The 20,226-nt window shown below is 43.7% G+C and overlaps 1 protein-coding gene across 2 annotated transcripts in view; it reads left to right on the forward strand.

Moving 5' to 3' along the window:
- Positions 1-1,222: 1,222 nt before the first annotated feature.
- PDGFD (platelet derived growth factor D) overlaps positions 1,223-20,226 on the forward strand; it is a 146,360-nt gene continuing 127,356 nt past the window's right edge. The window contains exon 1 of one of the 2 annotated variants that reach the window (XM_075140081.1): positions 1,223-1,641. In XM_075140081.1, coding sequence (XP_074996182.1) covers positions 1,512-1,641 — 130 coding nt within the window. In that variant the 5' untranslated portion in view covers positions 1,223-1,511. The remainder of the gene's footprint in view (positions 1,642-20,226) is intronic. The other variant, XM_075140080.1, reaches the window with a different exon arrangement.

Here is a 20,226-nt window from a genome sequence, read left to right on the forward strand (position 1 = left end):
GTTGGAGCCCTTCCATTATCTACCACATGGGAGCAGGATTAGGTTTGCTGTCAGTTTTGGGGAACATGAAAGGGATAAAGAACCATGAATTATGCATAGCAGAATTGCACCCTACTGGTTCCTTAAGACATACAAGATGTTTCAGTCCCATTGTCATCCTAATATGCTCTTGGAGAAAATGCTTCATACAGGCAGAGGCAGTCCTCTGAGTGTAGCAGGACTCATCCGATATTCCTGATACACCACCTTATCGACATTCTTCTTCTACTAGTGAGGTGTTATTTCATTTTGTTAAAGGTCCGGCAGCATGTGACAATTTGTTAGAGTGGCTAAGACTATATGAAATGCCTTAAGAAAAAAACTGAGTAGGTAAGGATTTATTAGAGAACTGTTAAACCTGATTGCTTTTTCTACGCCTTCACTTGATTATTTACATTGCAGCTAATGGAAGGGGAAAAAAAAAAAAGAGTATTAAAACAGCAATCTGATCACAATCCTCACATACCTTTGGTTTAAACCTAAACTCTTCCAGGCAATAATACAATCTTTTAATACCAGACCGAATTTTATGAGGGTGTAAATTAATAGGAATTAACTTTTTATGAGAAGCTTTGGACAGTGTTTGGCATGACGGAGGAGCCCATATATCTCCCAAGGAGAGCTGCGGGTTTTCTTCATCCAGTCTGTTTTCACCAGTTATTCCACTAAGTCTCCTCACCCGCCCTGGTGCAACCCAGTGATTTGAGTCATCCCAGCACAAGGCATAACCTTTACGTGCGGGCCCGAGGGTGACGGGACACTCGGGTGCGCGCCCTGGCACAGGGCTCTCACCGGGCCCAGCCGCCGGACCCCGCGGTCCCGCCGCCGCGGGGCCAGCCCCCTCGCACCACCCCTCCTGCCCCTTTCTGCCCGGGCTGGAGGCGGCGCGGCCGGCAGCTCGGGGAGGGCCCGGGCACCGCTCCCTGCCTCCCCCCGCCGGCCGCTGCCGCCCGCCTCCCTCCCTGCCCCCGGGCCGCCCCCTTCCCCCGGGCCGCCTCTCCCCCCGGCCCCGCTGCGGCGCGCGGGGCGCTCCCGCCGCTCCAGACCCCAGCGGCGGCTCCTGCCGAGCGGAGCGGAGCGGCGCGCGGCTGCGGCAGCCCCCGCCTGGGACGCGGGGCACGGCGCTGCCGGCCGAGGGGCGGGGGCGGCGGTCTCGGCCCGGGGATCGCGCACCTTTGCCGAGTTTGGCCGGCCCGAGAAACGCAGGAGAAAGTGCAGCATGCAGGAAGTTTGGGGGCAGCCCGGGCAGTAACTCGGCAGCCGTGACTGCTGTTTCGGGTGGTGCGGGTTTTTGTTTTGCGGGTTTTTTGTGCCTTTTTTTTTCCCCTGCATACAACTCCCCCAAACACACAAGCAACCCACAACAACAACAAACACAAAGTCCGGGAAGGGAACACGAGAGAGGAAAGCACCCTTGGTGGGGAAAGCCGGGTTTCTTTGCAGAGACACGGTCCCGTTCACAGCGGATCCCAATGCAACTGCTCATCCTCCTCCTCCTCTACGCTGTCGTCTGTGCGAACTTTTGCAGCCGTCAGGGCACCACTGCCCCTGCCCAGAGCGGATCTATAAAAGCCTTGCGGTCTTCGAATATCAGGCGAGATGGTAAGTGTCCCTCTGTCTTCTTTATTCCCAAGGGCTGCATTTGCAGAGGGAGCCCCGAGCCCGGAGCGCGCCCCGGGGGCTGCCGCCCCCCTTCCCCGGGAGCGGGGGCCACGTCCCCAAAGGCCGGCGGGGTCTGTCCGGGTGGGGGCCCCGTCCCTGGGAGGCCGGCGGGGTCAGCCGGGGCGCGGGGGCCGGTCCCCGGAGACCGGCGGGTGTCAGCCGTGAGCGTGCGGCCAGGTGGCGGGAGGGAGGTGTGGGCGGGGGGGGGCGGCTCTGCCCGGCGGCTGCTCCTCCGGGCGGACCCAAACTTCTAAGGGCAACTTCGAGGAGGTTTCCTGGGAACCGGCGGTGCCGGCGGCGCCCCCAGAGTCCCCTCCGGGCTGCGGGCGGCACCTCGTCCCTGACAGCGCGGGGTGCCCGGTCCCAGCTGCCGCGGAGGGCCCCGCCCGGCGCCCCTCGGCACCCGCGGGTCCTGCCTCCGCTGTGTCCCTCTGATGTGCCGACGCCGGGGGCGGTGCGGGGAGGGCGGCGAGTTTGTGGCGGCTCCAGCCTGAGCGAGGCCGCTGCGGTGTCCCCTCGGGGCGGTGTGTGGCGGGCGAGGGAGGGCACGCGGGCGGCGGCCGTTGGGCCTCAGAGCGGGGCGCGGGCGGCGCCGCCGTCGCCTCAGGGGTGCTTGGCGGGAGCGCGGCTCCTCGCCCGGCCCCGCTGCGGCCTTTCGCCGCTTTCGGCTCCTGTAACGGTTCTCGGGGTGCCGTCCTCCTGGTGAGGGGCTGCTCCTTGGAGGGGGGTCTGGGCCCAGGGCTGGGTGTTCGCTCGGGTCTTCGCCCGGCTCTGCTGGGCAATGCCCCCCGAGGACCAGCCTCATCCCTTGTGCCCGCCGCACCGTTGGCAGGAGTAGGATGCCCGGTGATGGTGAGCACCAAGGAGGACAGCTGTGGGCTTTCAGACACTGCCTGCTAGGGAGGGTGGTTTCAGTCTTCGTGTTTGAACTCTGGCGCGTTTCCTGCTGCGAGCCGCTGGCAGAAGATATCCTCGACAGCTGAGGTGCTGTCGAGGGTCTGCAGTGCAGCTGCGTGGGACGCAAATGCCTCAAGTGAGCGGTCAGCGTTGGCCATGTGCTGTGGCCCCGTGGCGAATGAATGTGGAGGCTGCATAAAAATAGCACCACTGAAATTCACCTTTGGAATCCACTTGTTCGTGATTAAAGATAAAGAAAACCAGGTCTTTCGGCTTGGGCAGGGCATCCCCAAGCCTCTGATTGGGGAGCAGCCTGTTGTGTTCCAGCTTCATGTGGGAGGACCTGCTTTTGCATGTTGCAGTGTACCTCCTTGCAGACCGAATTGCAAGATGTTCTGCCTGAAAATTAACAGAGTTAAGTTCAGTCTTAAAGTTAATGTCTTCCAGTTGCCAGAATTTGTACATTTTATAAACCCTTTTCAAAAACCCAGTCACTTGAGCCATTTCCAAGATTGTACTCTGTGTTTGCCAGTGTTTATTTTTCAGCATGTATACAATGTGTGTAATGGGTATACAGTTGATTTAGGAAGATGTGTTTGTTTCAGCTTTGGAGCCATTTTGAACTTAATAAGCTTTTGTATGCCTTTCCTAGTCACTGAAAGAAGGCATAGAGAAGGTGAAGAGGCTTTTTCTTAGAATTGAGATAGCGAGTCTGGAAATAAGACAGAATTGCAGTTCCTTCTGTCTCAGAAGTCAAATTTAATCTAATAAAAAATGTATGTGTTTGTAATAAAAGCATACATCCATTATTTCTGTTTCATCCTTTAAAACTATTGTGTATTTTATCAAGCTTCCTGACTTGTTAGCCTGCCATCTTAAACTTCATAGAATTGAGACCATCTCTGAACTAAGCTAAGCCAGCTTCCTTCCAAGTCAAACTCCAAACAAGCTTTTTCGCGGAAAACTACAGTGATTTATTTAGAACTTCAAAATGTGTTTTACTCTGATCTTCTCTGCAGATTCAATGAAGAAATTGGTAACCCCTAATATAAATAAAGTTTTCAAGTTACTGGCAGTGTGATGGGTGTTCTACTCCGCAGAAGTCGACTTCCTGTGGTGAAATTGCTTCTTGGAGTGATGACAAGAACAAGCCTATGTGAAATGATTAGTTAATTGCTCTTTTCCTAGTTTTGATCATTTAACTTTGTGATTAAGCTTTGTACCTTTAAAATTATCTTCCACAATGTGTAGTGGCTGAACCTTCTGGGTGCCGGGGAGGACTGGTACTGGGGCTATTTGAAAGCGGCAGATCTATATGAAATTACATGCTACCTTTGACCCTTGCTGGACCATATGCTAGTCAGGCCTGCAGCCTACAGGCATAGTGAAACGCGCCCACACCGAAGTCAGACATCTCTGCAGTCTTTCAGCGGATGTTATCCACGTACTGAGGAGGTAACACGTTTTTAGGAAGACCACATGCTGATCCCTAGCACGCTGCAGCCTTGCTCTCTTCTTGTGGTTGGGAATCTTCTTGCTTTTTCTCTGCAAAGGTTGGTGTGTTCTGGTACGGCCAGTGGAGCTGGGCATTGGGTCACAACATCTAAAGCACGTCAGCTGCTGATTGGCCTGATTTTACTCAAATGAACCAAACTGTTGCTTGAGTTTGTTGACTGAAGGCCTATATTTGTGCAGCCAAAGGTTATGAGCTGTATTCCAAATGTTGCATGCATGTGATGAGCTCACAAGCAAAGTGTTTAGACCATAGTTGGCTGTAGGCCACTAAAAGTATTTCTGTCTTTTATAATTTTCAGTGGTGTTTGTGTCTTGTTTTGGTCTGAAGCGCTGATATGGAATAGCATTAAAGACATGTGGGTTGCATTGTGAGTGAGACAGTATTTTTTGCTTTGTAAATACTTGCAGACATGACAATACAGAATAGGATCTAAGAGCACACAATACACTGGGTGTAATATGTTCCAACAGTCTCTTTCAAAACGCACAGCAGGGATAAAAACTAATTTAATTTTATGTCCTGGGTTGATGATCATGATTATTATGTCGTGGAAATAAGAGAAATACTGAAGAGGAAGCAAGGTCTGTTCAGCTCTTTAAAAAAATACTGTATCCTGGCAAAACCAAGACCACCTGCACATTTTATTAAAAAAGAAAACAATCCTTTGGATTCCTGTCTTCTGGTACCTCCAAGCAGAATAAACTTAGTGGTACTGCAGATACAGAGCTTTAATATGGAGGCTTGGTCTTGCTCCCGGCTAAAACAAACCGTTGCACTGTGTGTGATTTGAGATTGTCTTTCTTCTTTTCGGCTACAAGAGGTTGGCCTATTTGTAATTGCTCTTACTTAAGACTGAGGTTGCTCTGGGAAGAAATCTATAGATGAAGGGCAGCACATACAAAAGAAGTGCTATTTAATGACTACCAAACCTAACCAAACTGTACTTCCTGCTGAAGTTCTTAAGAATATAAATAACCTGCTTACAAGACATTCTCTTGTCCTAGTGGAAGGGCGGGCATTCATGACTCAGCTGTCCAGTGTAGCACTAATCAATTTTTTAAAGTGTTCTGGAGATGCCAGCCACATTTATAGCAGATGTAGTGGTATTTACTTAAAGTGTTTATTAATGCCATTACCTGTTAAGTCCCTTGAAGTTCGTCAGAATAACACAGAGAGGGCTTCCAGATGCTTCCATTGTTCTGTTTGCCTCAGTTTCCCCATTTGCAGTATGCAGATACTACTGCCTTATTACAAGAAATCTGCTATTTTGTTTCTGTTGTTTGGTTGTTTATGTGTGCTTGAAGATGAAAAGTGGAGATGAAAAGTGCTAAGTAATGTTATTTACTGTATGGTGTCTAACTGAAGCATCAATTGCTCATTGTTATCTGTTACTGAACAAACATCTGCATGAATGCTCAATCTAGGAAAGTATGCCTAGTCTGTATACTCAGACTAAGCATCACTATACATATTTTAAACTTTAAAATCCAAAGTTTAAAAAAAAGGCAGAACAGAACAGACAGCATAGTGTCAAATCATTTCAGTATGTAAACAACTGAAAGCCATGGAATCAGTATCTTCTGATGTGGGTTTGAAACCATAACATCAGATGACTTGAGATAAGTTTCTGGGCTCTTCTGATTTTGAATCAAAATATTAGGAATTTCCAAACTTTGGTTTGCTTATGCACCACCAAAATACAAAGAGAAGTTGTACTTTACCATTCTGAGGAACTGGCAACAGCTTTTGGCTCTTTGATGGCCTGCCCAAAGGGATGCGGGCCATTAACTCTACCTTCCCCTTCCCTGTGTTGGCCTGTGCCTAACCACAGGGAAGAGCATTTGATGATTTGGGCAGTATTCTCTGACCAAATAGATGTTAACTGTCTACTCTTGGGAATCATAGAATCATAGAATCATTAAGGTTGGAAAAGACCTCTAAGATCATCATGTCCAACCGTCAACCCAACACACCATGCCCACTAAACCATGTCCCTAAGGGCCTCATCTACAAGTCTTTTAAATACTTCCAGGGATGGTGACTCCACCACTTCCCTGGGCAGCCTGTTCCAAGGCCTGATCACTCTTTCAGTAAAGAAATTTCTCCTAATGTCCAATCTAAACCTCCCTTGGCGCAACTTGAGGCCATTTCCTCTTGTCCTATCGCTGGTTACTTGGGAGAAAAGACCAACCCCCACCTCGCTACAGCCTCCTTTCAGGTAGTTGTAGAGCGCGATGAGGTCTCCTCTCAGCCTCCTCTTCTCCAGACTAAACAACCCCAGTTCCCTCAGCTATGATCTTTTTTTCATACCACTTTGAAATGGCTCTTGTATCACTAGTGGTGTAGGAACCTCAGTTTTGGAATGCACTTATGGAGTTCTTTTATAATAGGCTTGTATACATATTTCTTTAAAGGACTCTGGTAACATAAAATCGCGTCAACTGGAAAATAGCTAAAATAAATTTGCTTTTATAAGCTTTATTTTCCCCAAATGTTTTTGTAGCTTTTATTAAAAAAGGTGTATTTCAGGCTTCATCAGATTAAAAAAAACCCACCTTAGTAATTTTCCTGTAGTAACGCACTTTGGTCTACAATTGTTTAACTTTGATGATGTCTCTTACCTGTATAATTAACTGCTTGGACTGAAGTATCAAAGGATCTTGCATAAGAATTCCAACCCTGACTCAGCAGCAAGCAGCATGGAGGAGTTGTCCAAAGGAGCTTTGAAACGTGTTTTATCAGGCAGATGTATATCATATAGTGGAAGTCACTTCACTTATATATTCTCCAGCCAGCTTCTCAACACTTATTGTTTCTTTTTTTTTAAATGTATTTGTTTGAAGCTTAATTAGGCCAGCTAATTCTTAAAAGGTTTGCAGAGAAAACTTGATAATTTTATTGCTTTGATTCTTAGAAACTGAACACTGCTGAAAATTCTAAAATAATGGTTTTTTTCACGTGATCCCACAGAGAGGTGGTGTTTTATAAAACACCTAGGAATAGGCATAAATAGGAAACTCACAGGGAATCATTAGTGTAATAACATGCTTCATGTCCTTAAATCTGAGCATCTTTATAATTCTATAAAAGTCAAGGGGCGCAGTCCTACAGGATTCTGTGATAACAAAGCTCGAATAGCTTTGTAAGTGAGACGATGTTGAGTAAAACTAACTATATCTTACGATGAAGCAAGAGTACAAGTATTTGCAAAATTTGTCAAATATTCTGTTAAAATAAAAAAAAAATAATGCGTATGTATCATAGGCATGAATATTATGTACATGCATACACAGAATATATATTGTATCTCTTTCTTACATATTATAGGATATTATATATGCACATATAATACATAAGTCAGACGACACAAGCACAGGGAAATACGAATAAGCACACTTAATATAATTGTTTCCAAATTAGCATTGAAATAATAAAAATATTGTACCCAGGGAATTTTTTTTTAGAATATTAAAAAAAAAAACAGGTTTAATGTAACTTTTTGAAGTCCTAGTTGAACAATGAACTGTTAGACAAATACTTGAGCCTAAGTCTTCGAGGTAGTTAAGATCCTCTTTACATGATGTTGTTAGCTATGTAATTTATGGAATTTGGGTTGAAAGCAACAGTTATGTTTAAAAATGTTTATCAGTTTTCCAGGTTGCGAGTGGAAGTTCTGGAAGTAATTTACATGTTATAAGAATTTTTATTAAGTAAAAAGGAACTTAGAGGGAAAAAGAGTATCAAAGGCAGAAATTCTTTCAACAAAATAATATACAAATTCACTACATTACATTTCTGACACTCCTTTAAACTGAGTGTAAATATTACATAAAAGGAACAGATCTGCAAAATGTGTTTTATTTATACAGCAAGAAACTCCTTTGGGGAAGAGTAAATCAGAAGGAGAGGGAATGGCTTTCATTTCATACCTGTAATAATAGTATATATACAAAAGGTGCAGCAGAAGTTTGTATGTTTTTTCCGGTCTTTTCATATGGATATTCTTGCTTATATTAAAATATATCTGCAGCAAATTACAAACTGATCTGTTTTAACAGCAAATAAAATATCTTACGGGACTGGCTCTGAACACAGGAAAAGTAGACAGCTGCCTGCGATACCAGAGTCCAAAAGGCTTCAAAATGTCCAGCTCCTTGTTGCCTCCAGAGCAATAACGATGATCTCAGAGATCCCTTCCAACCTCAACCATTCTGTAATGGCACCTACTGCAGCTGATGGAGGGGTGGCGATGGGTGGAACACATCCTGCCTCAGAGGCAGTGGTCGCCTTCCCCGTCTCTTCTGTCCCGCTTTCCCTCTTTCCCACTCTCACCCCTTTTCCCACGCACAGCAGTAGGAGGAACATGGAGTCTGGTTCTCCCACAGCTCTGGGCCCAGCTGTGTCCCTTCTTCTTGCTTGCTTTCCTCCTCCATTCCTTGTGTAACAACATTCAGTTTTGCTTACCCAGCTGAGAAACCTTGAGTTAGCTCTCCATGTTCATAGCGTGTTCCCAACCCTAGAGAAGGGCTGTCTGCCCCTGCCTGCTCTGGCTTTTATGGACCTGCAGGGATTTGACACTAGGATATTAAATGTGTCCTAAGGAACACCATGAAGGCTCTGTGTTGGCATTCTCTGTAGTAAGAATTTGCCCACTAATGCAGGAAAATTTAGTAGTACTCCTTTTAGTTAGTTGATTCAAGCTGTATTCAAGAATTGCCTCCAAAAATCCTGCTATTATATTTATGAGGTTGATTACATTATACCACATTTTGGATAAAAGAGACCACTTATATCACTGCTTCTGGTGAGGATCTCTTGGCTAAAATACTGGACTGTGTTAGGTTACTTGGCAGTTTGTTTCAAATTAATCTCCTGTTTACAAAGCTAAGGAAATTTCCTGTTTACAGTGTCAAACTGGCTGGATTTTCTTTTGGGAGTTTGGGTTTGGCTGTAATATTTTTGGTAGTGAATAAATCCTACATGATCTCAAGCTTCCTATTGTACTTGAGTAATCTTCAGTTTCATGCTTCCTTTTTGATCTGTGTCCCACGCTGTGAAGGCCAACATCCCATATTTCTGCTTTGGCAGTCAGAGCTCTGCATACTTGGAGATGGTGCAGGAGGACACACTTTTACCTTCTGGACAAACTTCCTGCCAATGTATTTTAGCCCTGCTGTGCGTTGGGACTTGATAATGTTAGACTCTGTAAAAATATTTATTAAACACTAGGTCCATGAAAAACTTGAAAAATAGCTGTCTTGACCTTCATTGCACTGAAATCAATGAAAAAACTTCCAGCAGCTTTTACTGCAGCAAGGTCTGGCTCACAGTTTACATGAATTAATACAGGATAAAAGAAAATGCTTAGGAATTCAGTGATGAGTTTGTTATAGAATCATAGAATCATTTATGTTGCAAAAGACCTTTAAGATCGAGTCCAACCGTAAACCTAACACTGCCAAGTCTACCACTAAACCATGTCCCTAAGCACCACATCTACATATCTTTTAAATACCTCCAGGGATGGTGACTCAACCACCTGCCTGGGCAGCCTGTTCCAATGCTTGATAACCCTTTCGGTGAATAAATTTTTCCTAATATCCAACCTAAACCTCCCCTGGTGCAACCTGAGGCCATTTCCTCTCGCCCTGTCACTTGTTACTTGGCAGAAGAGACCAACCCCCACCTCGCTACAACCTCCTTTCAGGTAGCTGTAGAGCGCGATGAGGTCTCCCCTCAGCCTCCTCTTCTCCAGACTAAACAGTCCCAGTTCCCTCAGCCGCTCCTCTTAAGACTTGTGCTCCAGGCCCTTCACCAGCTTCGTTGCCCTTCTCTGGACACGCTCCAGCACCTCCATGTCCTTCTTGTAGTGAGGGGCTTATGTAAGTAAGTAAGCTTTACAATACTCACGATATTCAGTTAGTGTCCATGCACTGAAAAAAAAACAAATCCTTTGCACTGATAGAGATGAAGGGTAACTGATGTAGTTACAGATCGTGTAGCAAAAGTACAGAACAAAGCCTCGTGGGTTGAATGTGTCCGGCTGCTTTTTCTCCTATACTGACAATCTTCTGTGTCATCCACAGGGTATGCTACAAGAGACTTCAGCGGCAGTACATTTCTAAACAAGACCTTAAGGAAACCTGTCAGTATTTTTCAGTGTCTTGCATTGTTTCTGTTTGTTTTTTTAGTTTTAAAGAGGCTCCAAGTGTAATATGCGTGGGTTTTTGTTATTGTTTCTTCTTGGATCAGTTGCAGAAGATTTTTCTCATAGTTGTATTTCTAATCTGATGTGACTCACAATAAAAGTGGATTGAGGATAAAGCAGAGACCCAGACTGGTTAGAGAGAAGGAATAAAAATAGGTACACAATGTTGATTACCAAAAGTACTGTGGAATTTGGAAACCCTTTCTATACCATTGTGCCCTTAATTTTTCAACCAGGAATTTGCTTGAAAGATAAATCCTTTGCTTTAGCAAACCAGTGACAGATGTGTTGCATGAAATCGGCAAGTAGGTGGTAATGCTGCCTTTATATTCTTTGTGGAAATGGACCAACACAGCTTCTTAATCACGATGTATCAGCAGGGATAAACACTGATAGGAATGATTTCACTAACAAACACATCCAGATGTCAATATAAGGGTTTAAGACCTCATCACAGAAGCCTACAGAGAATTTGCTACTTTGAAATCGATAGAAAGCCCCAAAGTTACGGTACTGGTTCTTTTCCTGGATCAGGTTGTAGGCCTGTTCCCTTGCTGTTCTAAGTCGCCTTCACGTTGCTGTGTTAGGTTGCTGAATGTTTGGAAGTCAGCACAGAGGGATGCTGGTTTGCTTCATTGCTGTCCATACGGTGTGACCTGGGGTTCTCAAACCCCCATGCCTGTGTGTATCGCTGCTGTTCTGGTAGGGTGGCTATGTAGTTGTGACAAGGGGAAAGATAGACTGGGTAGACTTGGTTTTATTTTTGTTTCTAATTAACACTTGTCACCCAGGAGACCATTGCTCACCAATTCCCATCATTCATTAGATTCTGGAAAGTGGGAGCCAAAGTTAAACTCTTCTTCTAAGCAAGAGAGAAAATTCTTGCATCATATATTAGTGATCTGGCTGCTCCTAGTATATATATAGCACCTCCAAAGTGAGTTCTCTGACGGTGCACACCACGTTTTCTGCACAGTGCACTCAGAGTGTCTTGAGTGGTGCCTCTGAGAAATGGACACAGCGATAACCCCACCTTTGCAGCACCCTTGAGTGATGCCGAGGTGTCTTGGGTGCGTCCTTGGACCTGCACAGCAGAGCCAGGTTTTGATGTTACATCCCCATCCACATACATACAGCCTGCCTCCCAACAGTCTTCAAGACACAAGTAATTCCCTTGGCCACATGTCAACATGGAAACAAGCATCACTCCAGAAAAGAAACTTGTTTGCACAACAGAGGAACCTCATGCCATACTCTAGCGCACATCTGAGGACCGATCCTGGAGCTGCGTCGTTCCCACAGCGGCAAGCAAAGGAGGATGAGAAGTGGACCTGTGTGGCTGTTCGGCCTGCTCTTTCCCCAGTCCTCTAACTGGTCACATCCCAAGTACTAGGCCTTCACTGGGCAGTGTTCATGCATTTGATGACATTTTTCTATGGGCAGTAACACTATGGTAATACCTTCTGTTTCACTGTAGGGGTCAAGCCCCAGCAGCTTGGAGAGGCAGAAGTGCCACTTGTAGCGGTCGTCACATGTGGGCAAAGACTGGAGATCCTTACCAGGGTACAGCCATCCTTAAAATGCTGTGGCCTTGCTGCCTGTGCTCTCCCACCTCCTGTCCACTTTCCTGCTCAGAGTTGCCACTGTTTTTGCAGGCTCAGAGCTGTGTGACATACTGAGGTAAAGTAACAGGACGTGTGGGTAGCCATTTTTGAGGAACAGAGAATCATACAAGACAACAGTGTGATGTCCTGCTTAAAAATCAAGTATCTTGGCTCTCACATGTTTGCCTGAAAATAACTCCTGTGGTGTGGGAGTTAAATAGCAGTCTCCCCTCCAAAGAAACCCCAGAACAAAACAGGGAAAGCTATTATCCTGTTTTTGTTTCTTTGCATGTTCCTTGGGTTTGGTTTCATCTAGTGCATGAGGAAATAGAGGAAGGCTGTGAAGAAGAAATCATAATGACTTGGTATGTCAGTTCAGTTTATTTTTTTAAGGAATGACTTTAAAGGCTGTTTTATCAATATGTGCAGGGTATTTTTCAAGGCTTGCAGGTGCTGCCTTTTATTTTTGTACAAGGATCTTGTCTCAGGATTTCTCTCTGCAGCCTTATGATGACATGCCATTTCCTGATGCTACTGCTGTTTTTTTGTGCCATCACCAACTCCTGCAGGACCTGAAGTCAAGCCTTGTCAGGCAGATTGCTTTTCAGCAATATTGACTGAGGAAAAAAAGTCTGACCTGTTTTTTTTATCAGAAGAGAGACAGAATGGAATTCCATATATATTCTTTTGCAATGAAGTTATTGCAAATTTAAGTACACATCGTTGTAGTTCTGCCAATGTATTTCTAGCACTTCATTTTCACGAAGACCTTCAAAGATGATTGGCCAAACCAGAACAGAAATACCCAGCGCTGCCTTGTTTCTTTCTAGAGAGGATAGACAGCCTGGTCACCTAATGTGGCTTCTGCTTCCCTTCTGTTTCCATGAGTAGAAGACAAGCATTTCCTTTGCTTATTTATTATAAATCAGTATTGTCGATTTTTTATTTTTATTTTACATTTACTGTGGCTAAAGCAAAGCCTAAACTTAAGAGACAAACCAGCATGAACTTTGCAGTACTATAATTATTTTGTTCGCTTGATGTTTTTGCCAGTTTAAAATTTCTTAAAACTACCAGATAAAACAGAGGATCCAATGCCAGCACGTGAATCCAGGCAGTTCTGTAAATTAGTTTTGACAGAGGTTTTTACCTGTGCAGCAGCAGCTGAGAGTGTGAGTGGGCCTGCTGAAAGAGCTGACCAGAAGAAACCCAGGGAGCTCCCACAAGGGACTTAGCTGAACTTCTGTGAGAAAGCTATATGCCACATCCAAGATACACTGTGCTTGCTTATGATGGGTACTAATAAAAAGTTCATACCTGTAATGGTTGCTGAATGATTTCACATGGAATGCCTATTTTTTTCCTGCACCATTTCTGTTAAAAAGTTGGTAAATTTTGACTTTTTGATGCTGACGTCTGAAGCCCAGAAAAACAAAGTTGAGAATAGACTGACAATACTGAAAGCTGAAGATTTCTAGTACCTGTCAAATCACCACATTTACTACACTGAAAACAAAGCACTGCCCTCACAAACCTTGTGCCAAATATTTGCTCTTAAAATAAGGCAAAGGAAAGCAACCAGAAAGAAAAGGAAGAAGAAAAGATTTTAGCAACAAAGACATTTTAATTTCAGTTCTTGCCAGGAAAAAAAAAAACCAACATTGCCAGATGACTAAACATGTGGGATTAACCTGAAACATTTTTACAATGAAATTCAAAGTCACATTAGGTACGAAGTGGAATTGACTACAAAGCCTTGTTAAATGTACAAAATAAAGAAAGTAGAAGAACTAAAAATGTTATCTTTCTTTTTGTTAGATTCATTGTAGGGCCAGACATAGCAGGACTAAAGGGTAAAATGGTGCTAGTTGACCATGTACATTACCAGCCACGTACTGAGTGTCAGAGGGAAGATGGGGAAGGAGCCCTGCCTCGGTTTCCCAGTTAATCTTCCCCTCAGGTGTACAAGCACAGTGCAATAGAAAGGGTGTCGTCGTAAATAATTACTAAAGCAGAGAGGCTGGAAGAAGTTGGGTGGTGTGTTAAGACTCCTCCCTACTCCCTGCTGAAGTACCTGCTCCATGTCTTGCTGATGAACATGGAAGGGCATCCCTCGTTCCAGCGTGTGCTGGACGGGGCTCCCTCCTGCCTCCTCCCCTCTGCCCAAAGAACTGAAGCCACAGCTTAGCCCTGTGCCAGCAAACAGTCCGATATACTGCCAAATGTGACTTCTTGCAGTTCCTCCATGCGGTACTGCAGCTTTTGCTGAGAGAAACAGATCATAGAATCATAGAATCATACAGGTTGGAAAAGACCTCTAAGATCATCGTGTCCAACCATCAACCCAACACACCATGCCCACTAAACCATGTCCCTAAGGGCCTCATCTACACGTCTTTTAAATACTTCCAGGGATGGTGACTCCACCACTTCCCTGGGCAGCCTGTTCCAAGGCCTGATCACTCTTTCAGTAAAGAAATTTCTCCTAATGTTCAATCTAAACCTCCCTTGGCGCAACTTGAGGCCATTTCCTCTTGTCCTATCGCCGGTTACTTGGCAGAAGAGACCAACCCCCACCTCGCTACAACCTCCTTTCAGGTAGTTGTAGAGCGCGATGAGGTCTCCCCTCAGCCTCCTCTTCTCCAGACTAAACAACCCCAGTTCTCTCAGCCGCTCCTCATAATGCTTGTGCTCCAGGTCCTTCACCAGCTTCGTTGCCCTCCTCTGGACACGCTCCAGCACCTCCATGTCCTTCTTGTAGTGAGGGGCCCAAAACTGAACACAGGATTCGAGGTGCGGCCTCACCAGGGCCGAGTACAGGGGCACGATCACCTCCCTACTCCTGCTGGCCACACTATTTCTGATACAGGCCAGGATGCCATTGGCCTTCTTGGCCACCTGGGCACACTGCTGGCTCATGTTCAGCCGGCTGTCAACCAGCACCCCCAGGTCCTTTTCCTCCAGGCATCTTTCCAGCCACTCTTCCCCAAGCCTGTAGCGTTGCCTGGGGTTGTTGTGGCCGAAGTGCAGGACCCGGCACTTGGCCTTGTTGAACCTCATACAGTTGGCCTCGGCCCATCGATCCAGCCTGTCCAGGTCCCTCTGCAGAGCCTTCCTACCCTCCAGCAGATCAACACTCCCGCCCAACTTGGTGTCATCTGCAAACTTACTGAGGGAGCACTCGATCCCCTCGTCCAGATCATTGATAAAGATATCGAACAGGACCGGCCCCAGTACTGAGCCCTGGGGAACACCGCTCGTGACCGGCCGCCAACTGGATTTAACTCCGTTCACCACAACTCTCTGGGCTCGGCCGTCCAGCCAGTTTTTTACCCAGCGAAGAGTGTACCTGTCTAGGCCGTGAGCCGCCAGCTTCTCTAGGAGAATGCTGTGGGAGACAGTGTCAAAGGCTTTACTGAAGTCCAAGTAGACCACATCCACAGCCTTTCCCTCATCCATGATCTGTCCAGTCTCTGTATTCCTCGCTGAGCTGCGTGGGAGAGCCAGTCCACATGCACCTCACGTGAGGTGTATCTTTTGTGTCATTTGTGCCTATGCGTGCCATTTTCACTTCCCGCGGAAGATGAACATTGGGTGTAGATCCTGTCCTCACCTTCCTCCTAAGACTGGGAATAATGCAGTTTTAAATATTGTGTGATTGTGCTCAATCTGTACAAAAGTAATTTACTGTAATTGTGACCTTATTAACGTAGTGTGATTTCAGCTGCTGTTCACCTCTTACTAATGACTGGTAAATAAAATGCTAATCTATTTTACAGCTTTTGTGTTGCAAAAGTTCAGGTGTTCAGATGACTTAATTAGTACCTAATTTCTGCACTACACTGAATCTAATCTGGCAATTTTTAGACACCTTTGCTGAGAGGAATCAAGCTGTAATGAAGCTGTTAATGCTACTGTAGTTTGAGTGAGGTCCTTGTTTCCAGTATTAACTGGTATTCCTAGATTCATACTCTACGGATTCGTATTTGACTTTTAGTAGAGAAGAGAAGAGAAGGAATAGAACTGGTTGAACTATGTATAAAACAATTGCGGCTTTTCTCCCATATGGCTGGCAGAGGAGAAAGGAATATTACAAAAACATGAGGGGCAGCACCTTCATGTGCACTTTACTCTAGATCTGGGACTGGAGACCATCCTGTATGCAAAGAAACATATGCTTGAAGAATCTTGAGAGAAAACAGTTTCTAGCATTGTGTCTCATAAATCCATCGCGATCCCTCAGTCCACACTGGGGCAGCAGCTGATACCATTTAATTTTAAGCATGTAAATTATGACTTATTCTTTTATAAGCTGTATTATCCTATAGTCTCTCCCTGTCTCTTCCTGTGACTATTCTGGCAACTTGTAAACTCAAATGTAAAGAATACACCTCAGACAGCTTCGGTTGCCCTCCCTGTGGAGAAATCCTCTGCCACAGAGGTGGTTCAGGCTTGCATTCATGCTGCCACTGATGGGGGTGTTAACTGGAGGTCTTAGGGCTTCTTTGGAGAGATTTGTCATTTCCAATGCTCTCAAGGATGTAGTTTGGAGACCTTAACCATATTCTGTAACCTTCTCCTGCATCCTGTTTTTCTAAGAGAGAAACAGTGGTTCCTGGTCTGTGTGATTCTGTATATGCATGTACCTGTGTGCGTAGCAGCTAGTCTATCTACGGAAAGGTAATCAAATGCCATGCAGTATTACTTGATTCTAGTGTAAATATCTGTTTCCATTGAGCATTCTAAAGGTAATATGCAGCCTCTATGCTGTAACATTTGTGTTTCATTCCTTTGGCTCTTCCTGCCAGAATAATTTCAGAATAATCCTTTTCTATTTGCCTCTGTTTTGAAAAGAATCCCTGCTGTGGAACAAACGACATTATCAGCCAGTGAAAAGGTTCCTATGTCACTTATTGTTAGGATTTCTCTCCAATAAGTGCAAAGTGTTATAAATTTATTTAGTTCTGCTATCTCTGGTAGTATGCATGGGATCTAAGCTGATGCTCATCTCAGAGTACCTGGGACCTGACTCCAAATTCAGGTGTCCAAATGATACAATTTTGTTAACAGGTCCTACAACCTTCTATATAAACAGGACTTTTTATTGTTCTGATAGACATAGAAAAGCAGGTCACACTTTTTTGCTTCTACAGTTTTGGAGCTGTCAGGACATAAAACTTTTATACTGCAGTAATAAATGTGTTGTTCTCAGCTATATTCATGTTTTATAGTTCAATGACAATCTGTCTAATCCTATGTTGTTTTGAAGAATTGTTGTCATATGATCTTGATGAAGTTAATAGCATTGTGAAGGTCTATTTACTTTTTGTATTGTTTATATCTATTGCATTGCAAACTGAATGCTGGTGGGGCTGCTATGCTTTGGAGACTATTCTTCATAAAAATCTTCATAAAATCTGCAAATTTTTCCTTATGATTAGTTTTTGAGGGAGTTTTTTCTGAAAGGTAGGGCTCGATTGTGTAATAAAAACATTGTTAATCAAAAATGCATGCTTTCTAGTTTGAAAAAGAAACCCATCTGAAATAATGACAGCTTATTTGAAGATGTGAGCAAAATGTAATACTTTGCAAGATATAACACATGGTATTGGATAACTGCAAAATGCTGTTTCATTGAGATCTGTCAAATTCTACTACTTGAAATATTGCTGTTTTCTTAATTATGTATAGAATTGAAGAACTGTTTTTATCTCTTGAGGTCAGCTCAAGTTTTGCAACCATATCACAGTAGGATGTAGTTCATTAAATACCTATATTTTCTATATTTACAGTAGATTGAATCCTGGTATTGGCATTTTTTTTCAAAATCTGAGACTTCAATTGCTGCTGTACAGAGATTTCGCTTTCATTGTTCTTGGTTTCAATTTATCTGGCAAATGTAAAGTGAATATTCTTTTTTTCATTTTGTTTAGTTCACTCAAAATTGAGAAATCAGGTTCGGCTTACAAAAAAACACAAAACAAACAGAACACAAACGGAATGATTCATCTGCTCTTTCAGTCCATAAGTAAAAAACAACTACAAGTGTATGAAGTCAGCTTTACAGAGAAAAACATCCAAAATACAAATAGGAACATACCTGCACAGATGCTTTCAAAAAGATTTAAATTTTCACTTCATTTTATTTTGGGGCCCATGAATCATTTCAGAAATATGGCAGCTATTGTGTGAATAGGAGCAATGGGAGTTCACTACTAGGCAGTATTTCCTTTCTTTGCCAAGTCAGACTTGAATGCAAAACATGTTATGGTACTTCTTTTTTTGATGCTTTCAACACAATTAAGGTAATTTTATTTAACTAAGAGCTATTTAAAATGCTGGAATATGCACATTTTAATTGAATTCTGATTTCTATCCAAATGCAGTTTGATGCAAATCAGAGTCAAAACAATCATTTTCATTATTATGAATATGTTCTCTGACATCTTAAAAAATCATAAAATTCAGGATGTGCAATAAATATATGGTGAGACAAAGTAGCTTTAAATATTATTAGGCATAGCTCATCTTCCTAGGGAGCAGAAAGAATTACCCGATCTTGTGCTAAGTTATATTTAATTGCAGACAAATATGTTCTTAATGATTGTGTCTTTAAATATTCTTTTAAAACAAACAAGCCTGAAAAGTAAAAATGAAAACTCAGATTAAAATCAAAGAAATAAAGCTAGGTTTCCTACTAGTAGCTTTAAATTCCAGTGGAAATCTCAGATGTGAATCAATCCATCTTCCCAACTCCATGGTAGATCAGAAAACATGTCATGAAGTCAGTCACTTTATCTCGCATCCTGGCTGCAGGCTTTTGAAAAGTGTGTGTGCGTATGCATACATACATACATCTGTATGTACATATGTACTTGTTTGCCTTGTGCTTAAGGGATTCTTATGCATTTACATTTCGATTCAGTCTGCCTTATTGTGTGTTTAAATGAGGCAGAAATGTAACTGATAGAGAAAAAAGTTCATTTTACCAAACTTCAGTGGTTTGAAAAATGGGGCATCTTGTTAAAGCTTCCCTTATAATTGAGGGGGAGAGAAAGGCACCTGCAGAGAACTTTTCATCCCATTTGTTTTAGATGTCCATCTTCAGGCAGGATGAATTACCTTCTGCATGTGCCTTCTTTTTGCACTCAATACAGAGCAAGTCTAGGGCAACTAGGTCAGTAGTATAGCAAGCTCAGAGAAGTACCTAAAAATATTCCAGTTTTTATCACTCTCTGAGAAATGTGAATTGGGTCTTCTTGATCTCTTCAAAATGCTCTATCTTTAAGATAAGATTAAAGATTTCTTTAGAGTGATGAACAATGGCATTATACTATTTATTTCTGACTAGCAAGTAATATCAGTATGTCACTCTGGGAATAACATTCGCTACCACTGCCTTTGGGATAAAGTGTGGAGGGTTGACACTACTGTTGGAATAAGAGCAGGTTTAGGATTAGATTTGGCTTCCCTTTTTTTTCAGGATCACAGGCGGTTATTAAATAGACTTAGACCAGCATATATTTGCGCAAGATCTTGCGTTAGCATTTTTTCCTATGTACAGAGGTCAGCTAAGATGATACGTATCGCTCCTGCCAGCTGTTTTAGACCTCATAATGGCACTAGGCTCTGACTCACAGAGAATGAATTTGTCGGAGGTTTCTGGCAGGGACTGAAATCACTCGTTGAAGGTACACACTCATGAAAGTTGAGCCAGAGGTTGTTGCAGGAAGTACTGCGGGGAAGGCGGGTTGGTTGAATGTCGACTCCCAAACTGCAAAGAACATGATTAATCTTGTTGTGGTAGCGTTCCCAGGAAGACACCTTTGGGCGCGGGCTGGCTGTATGAACATGTAAGTGCAAACATGAATCTACACTTTTTGAGCCCGTTACCTCTCTACCTTCTGAATCTTTGCAGTGGTGTTTGTCTCGCTGCTCAGCTGAAGCCTCTTTCCCCTCTCCCTCTCTTGCCTCATCCTGACTGAACCCACTGAGAGACCTGTGCCTGCAGATCTCCTCCCTGGGCCTGCAGCTGTAGCACATGTGGTCACTGACTTCTATGTGTCTTCCAGCGCCTTGAACTGTGTAATGGGAGATACTTGATGACTGTATACCAGTCACATATTGTAAGATACCGTTTTCCTCTGTTGATCAGCACATGTAAAAACAAACAAAAAAAACCTCCCACACATATTTAGAATTTGTTTTAAAATGTATTTTCTTGCTTAAAATAAACCTATCTAAATGCAGATATAAAATGTCTAAATCTTACTGTGTTAAGACCTAAACTTTATTTAATA

This window comes from Calonectris borealis, chromosome 1, assembly GCF_964195595.1.
Source record: "Calonectris borealis chromosome 1, bCalBor7.hap1.2, whole genome shotgun sequence".
Classification (NCBI taxonomy): Eukaryota; Metazoa; Chordata; class Aves; order Procellariiformes; family Procellariidae; genus Calonectris; species Calonectris borealis.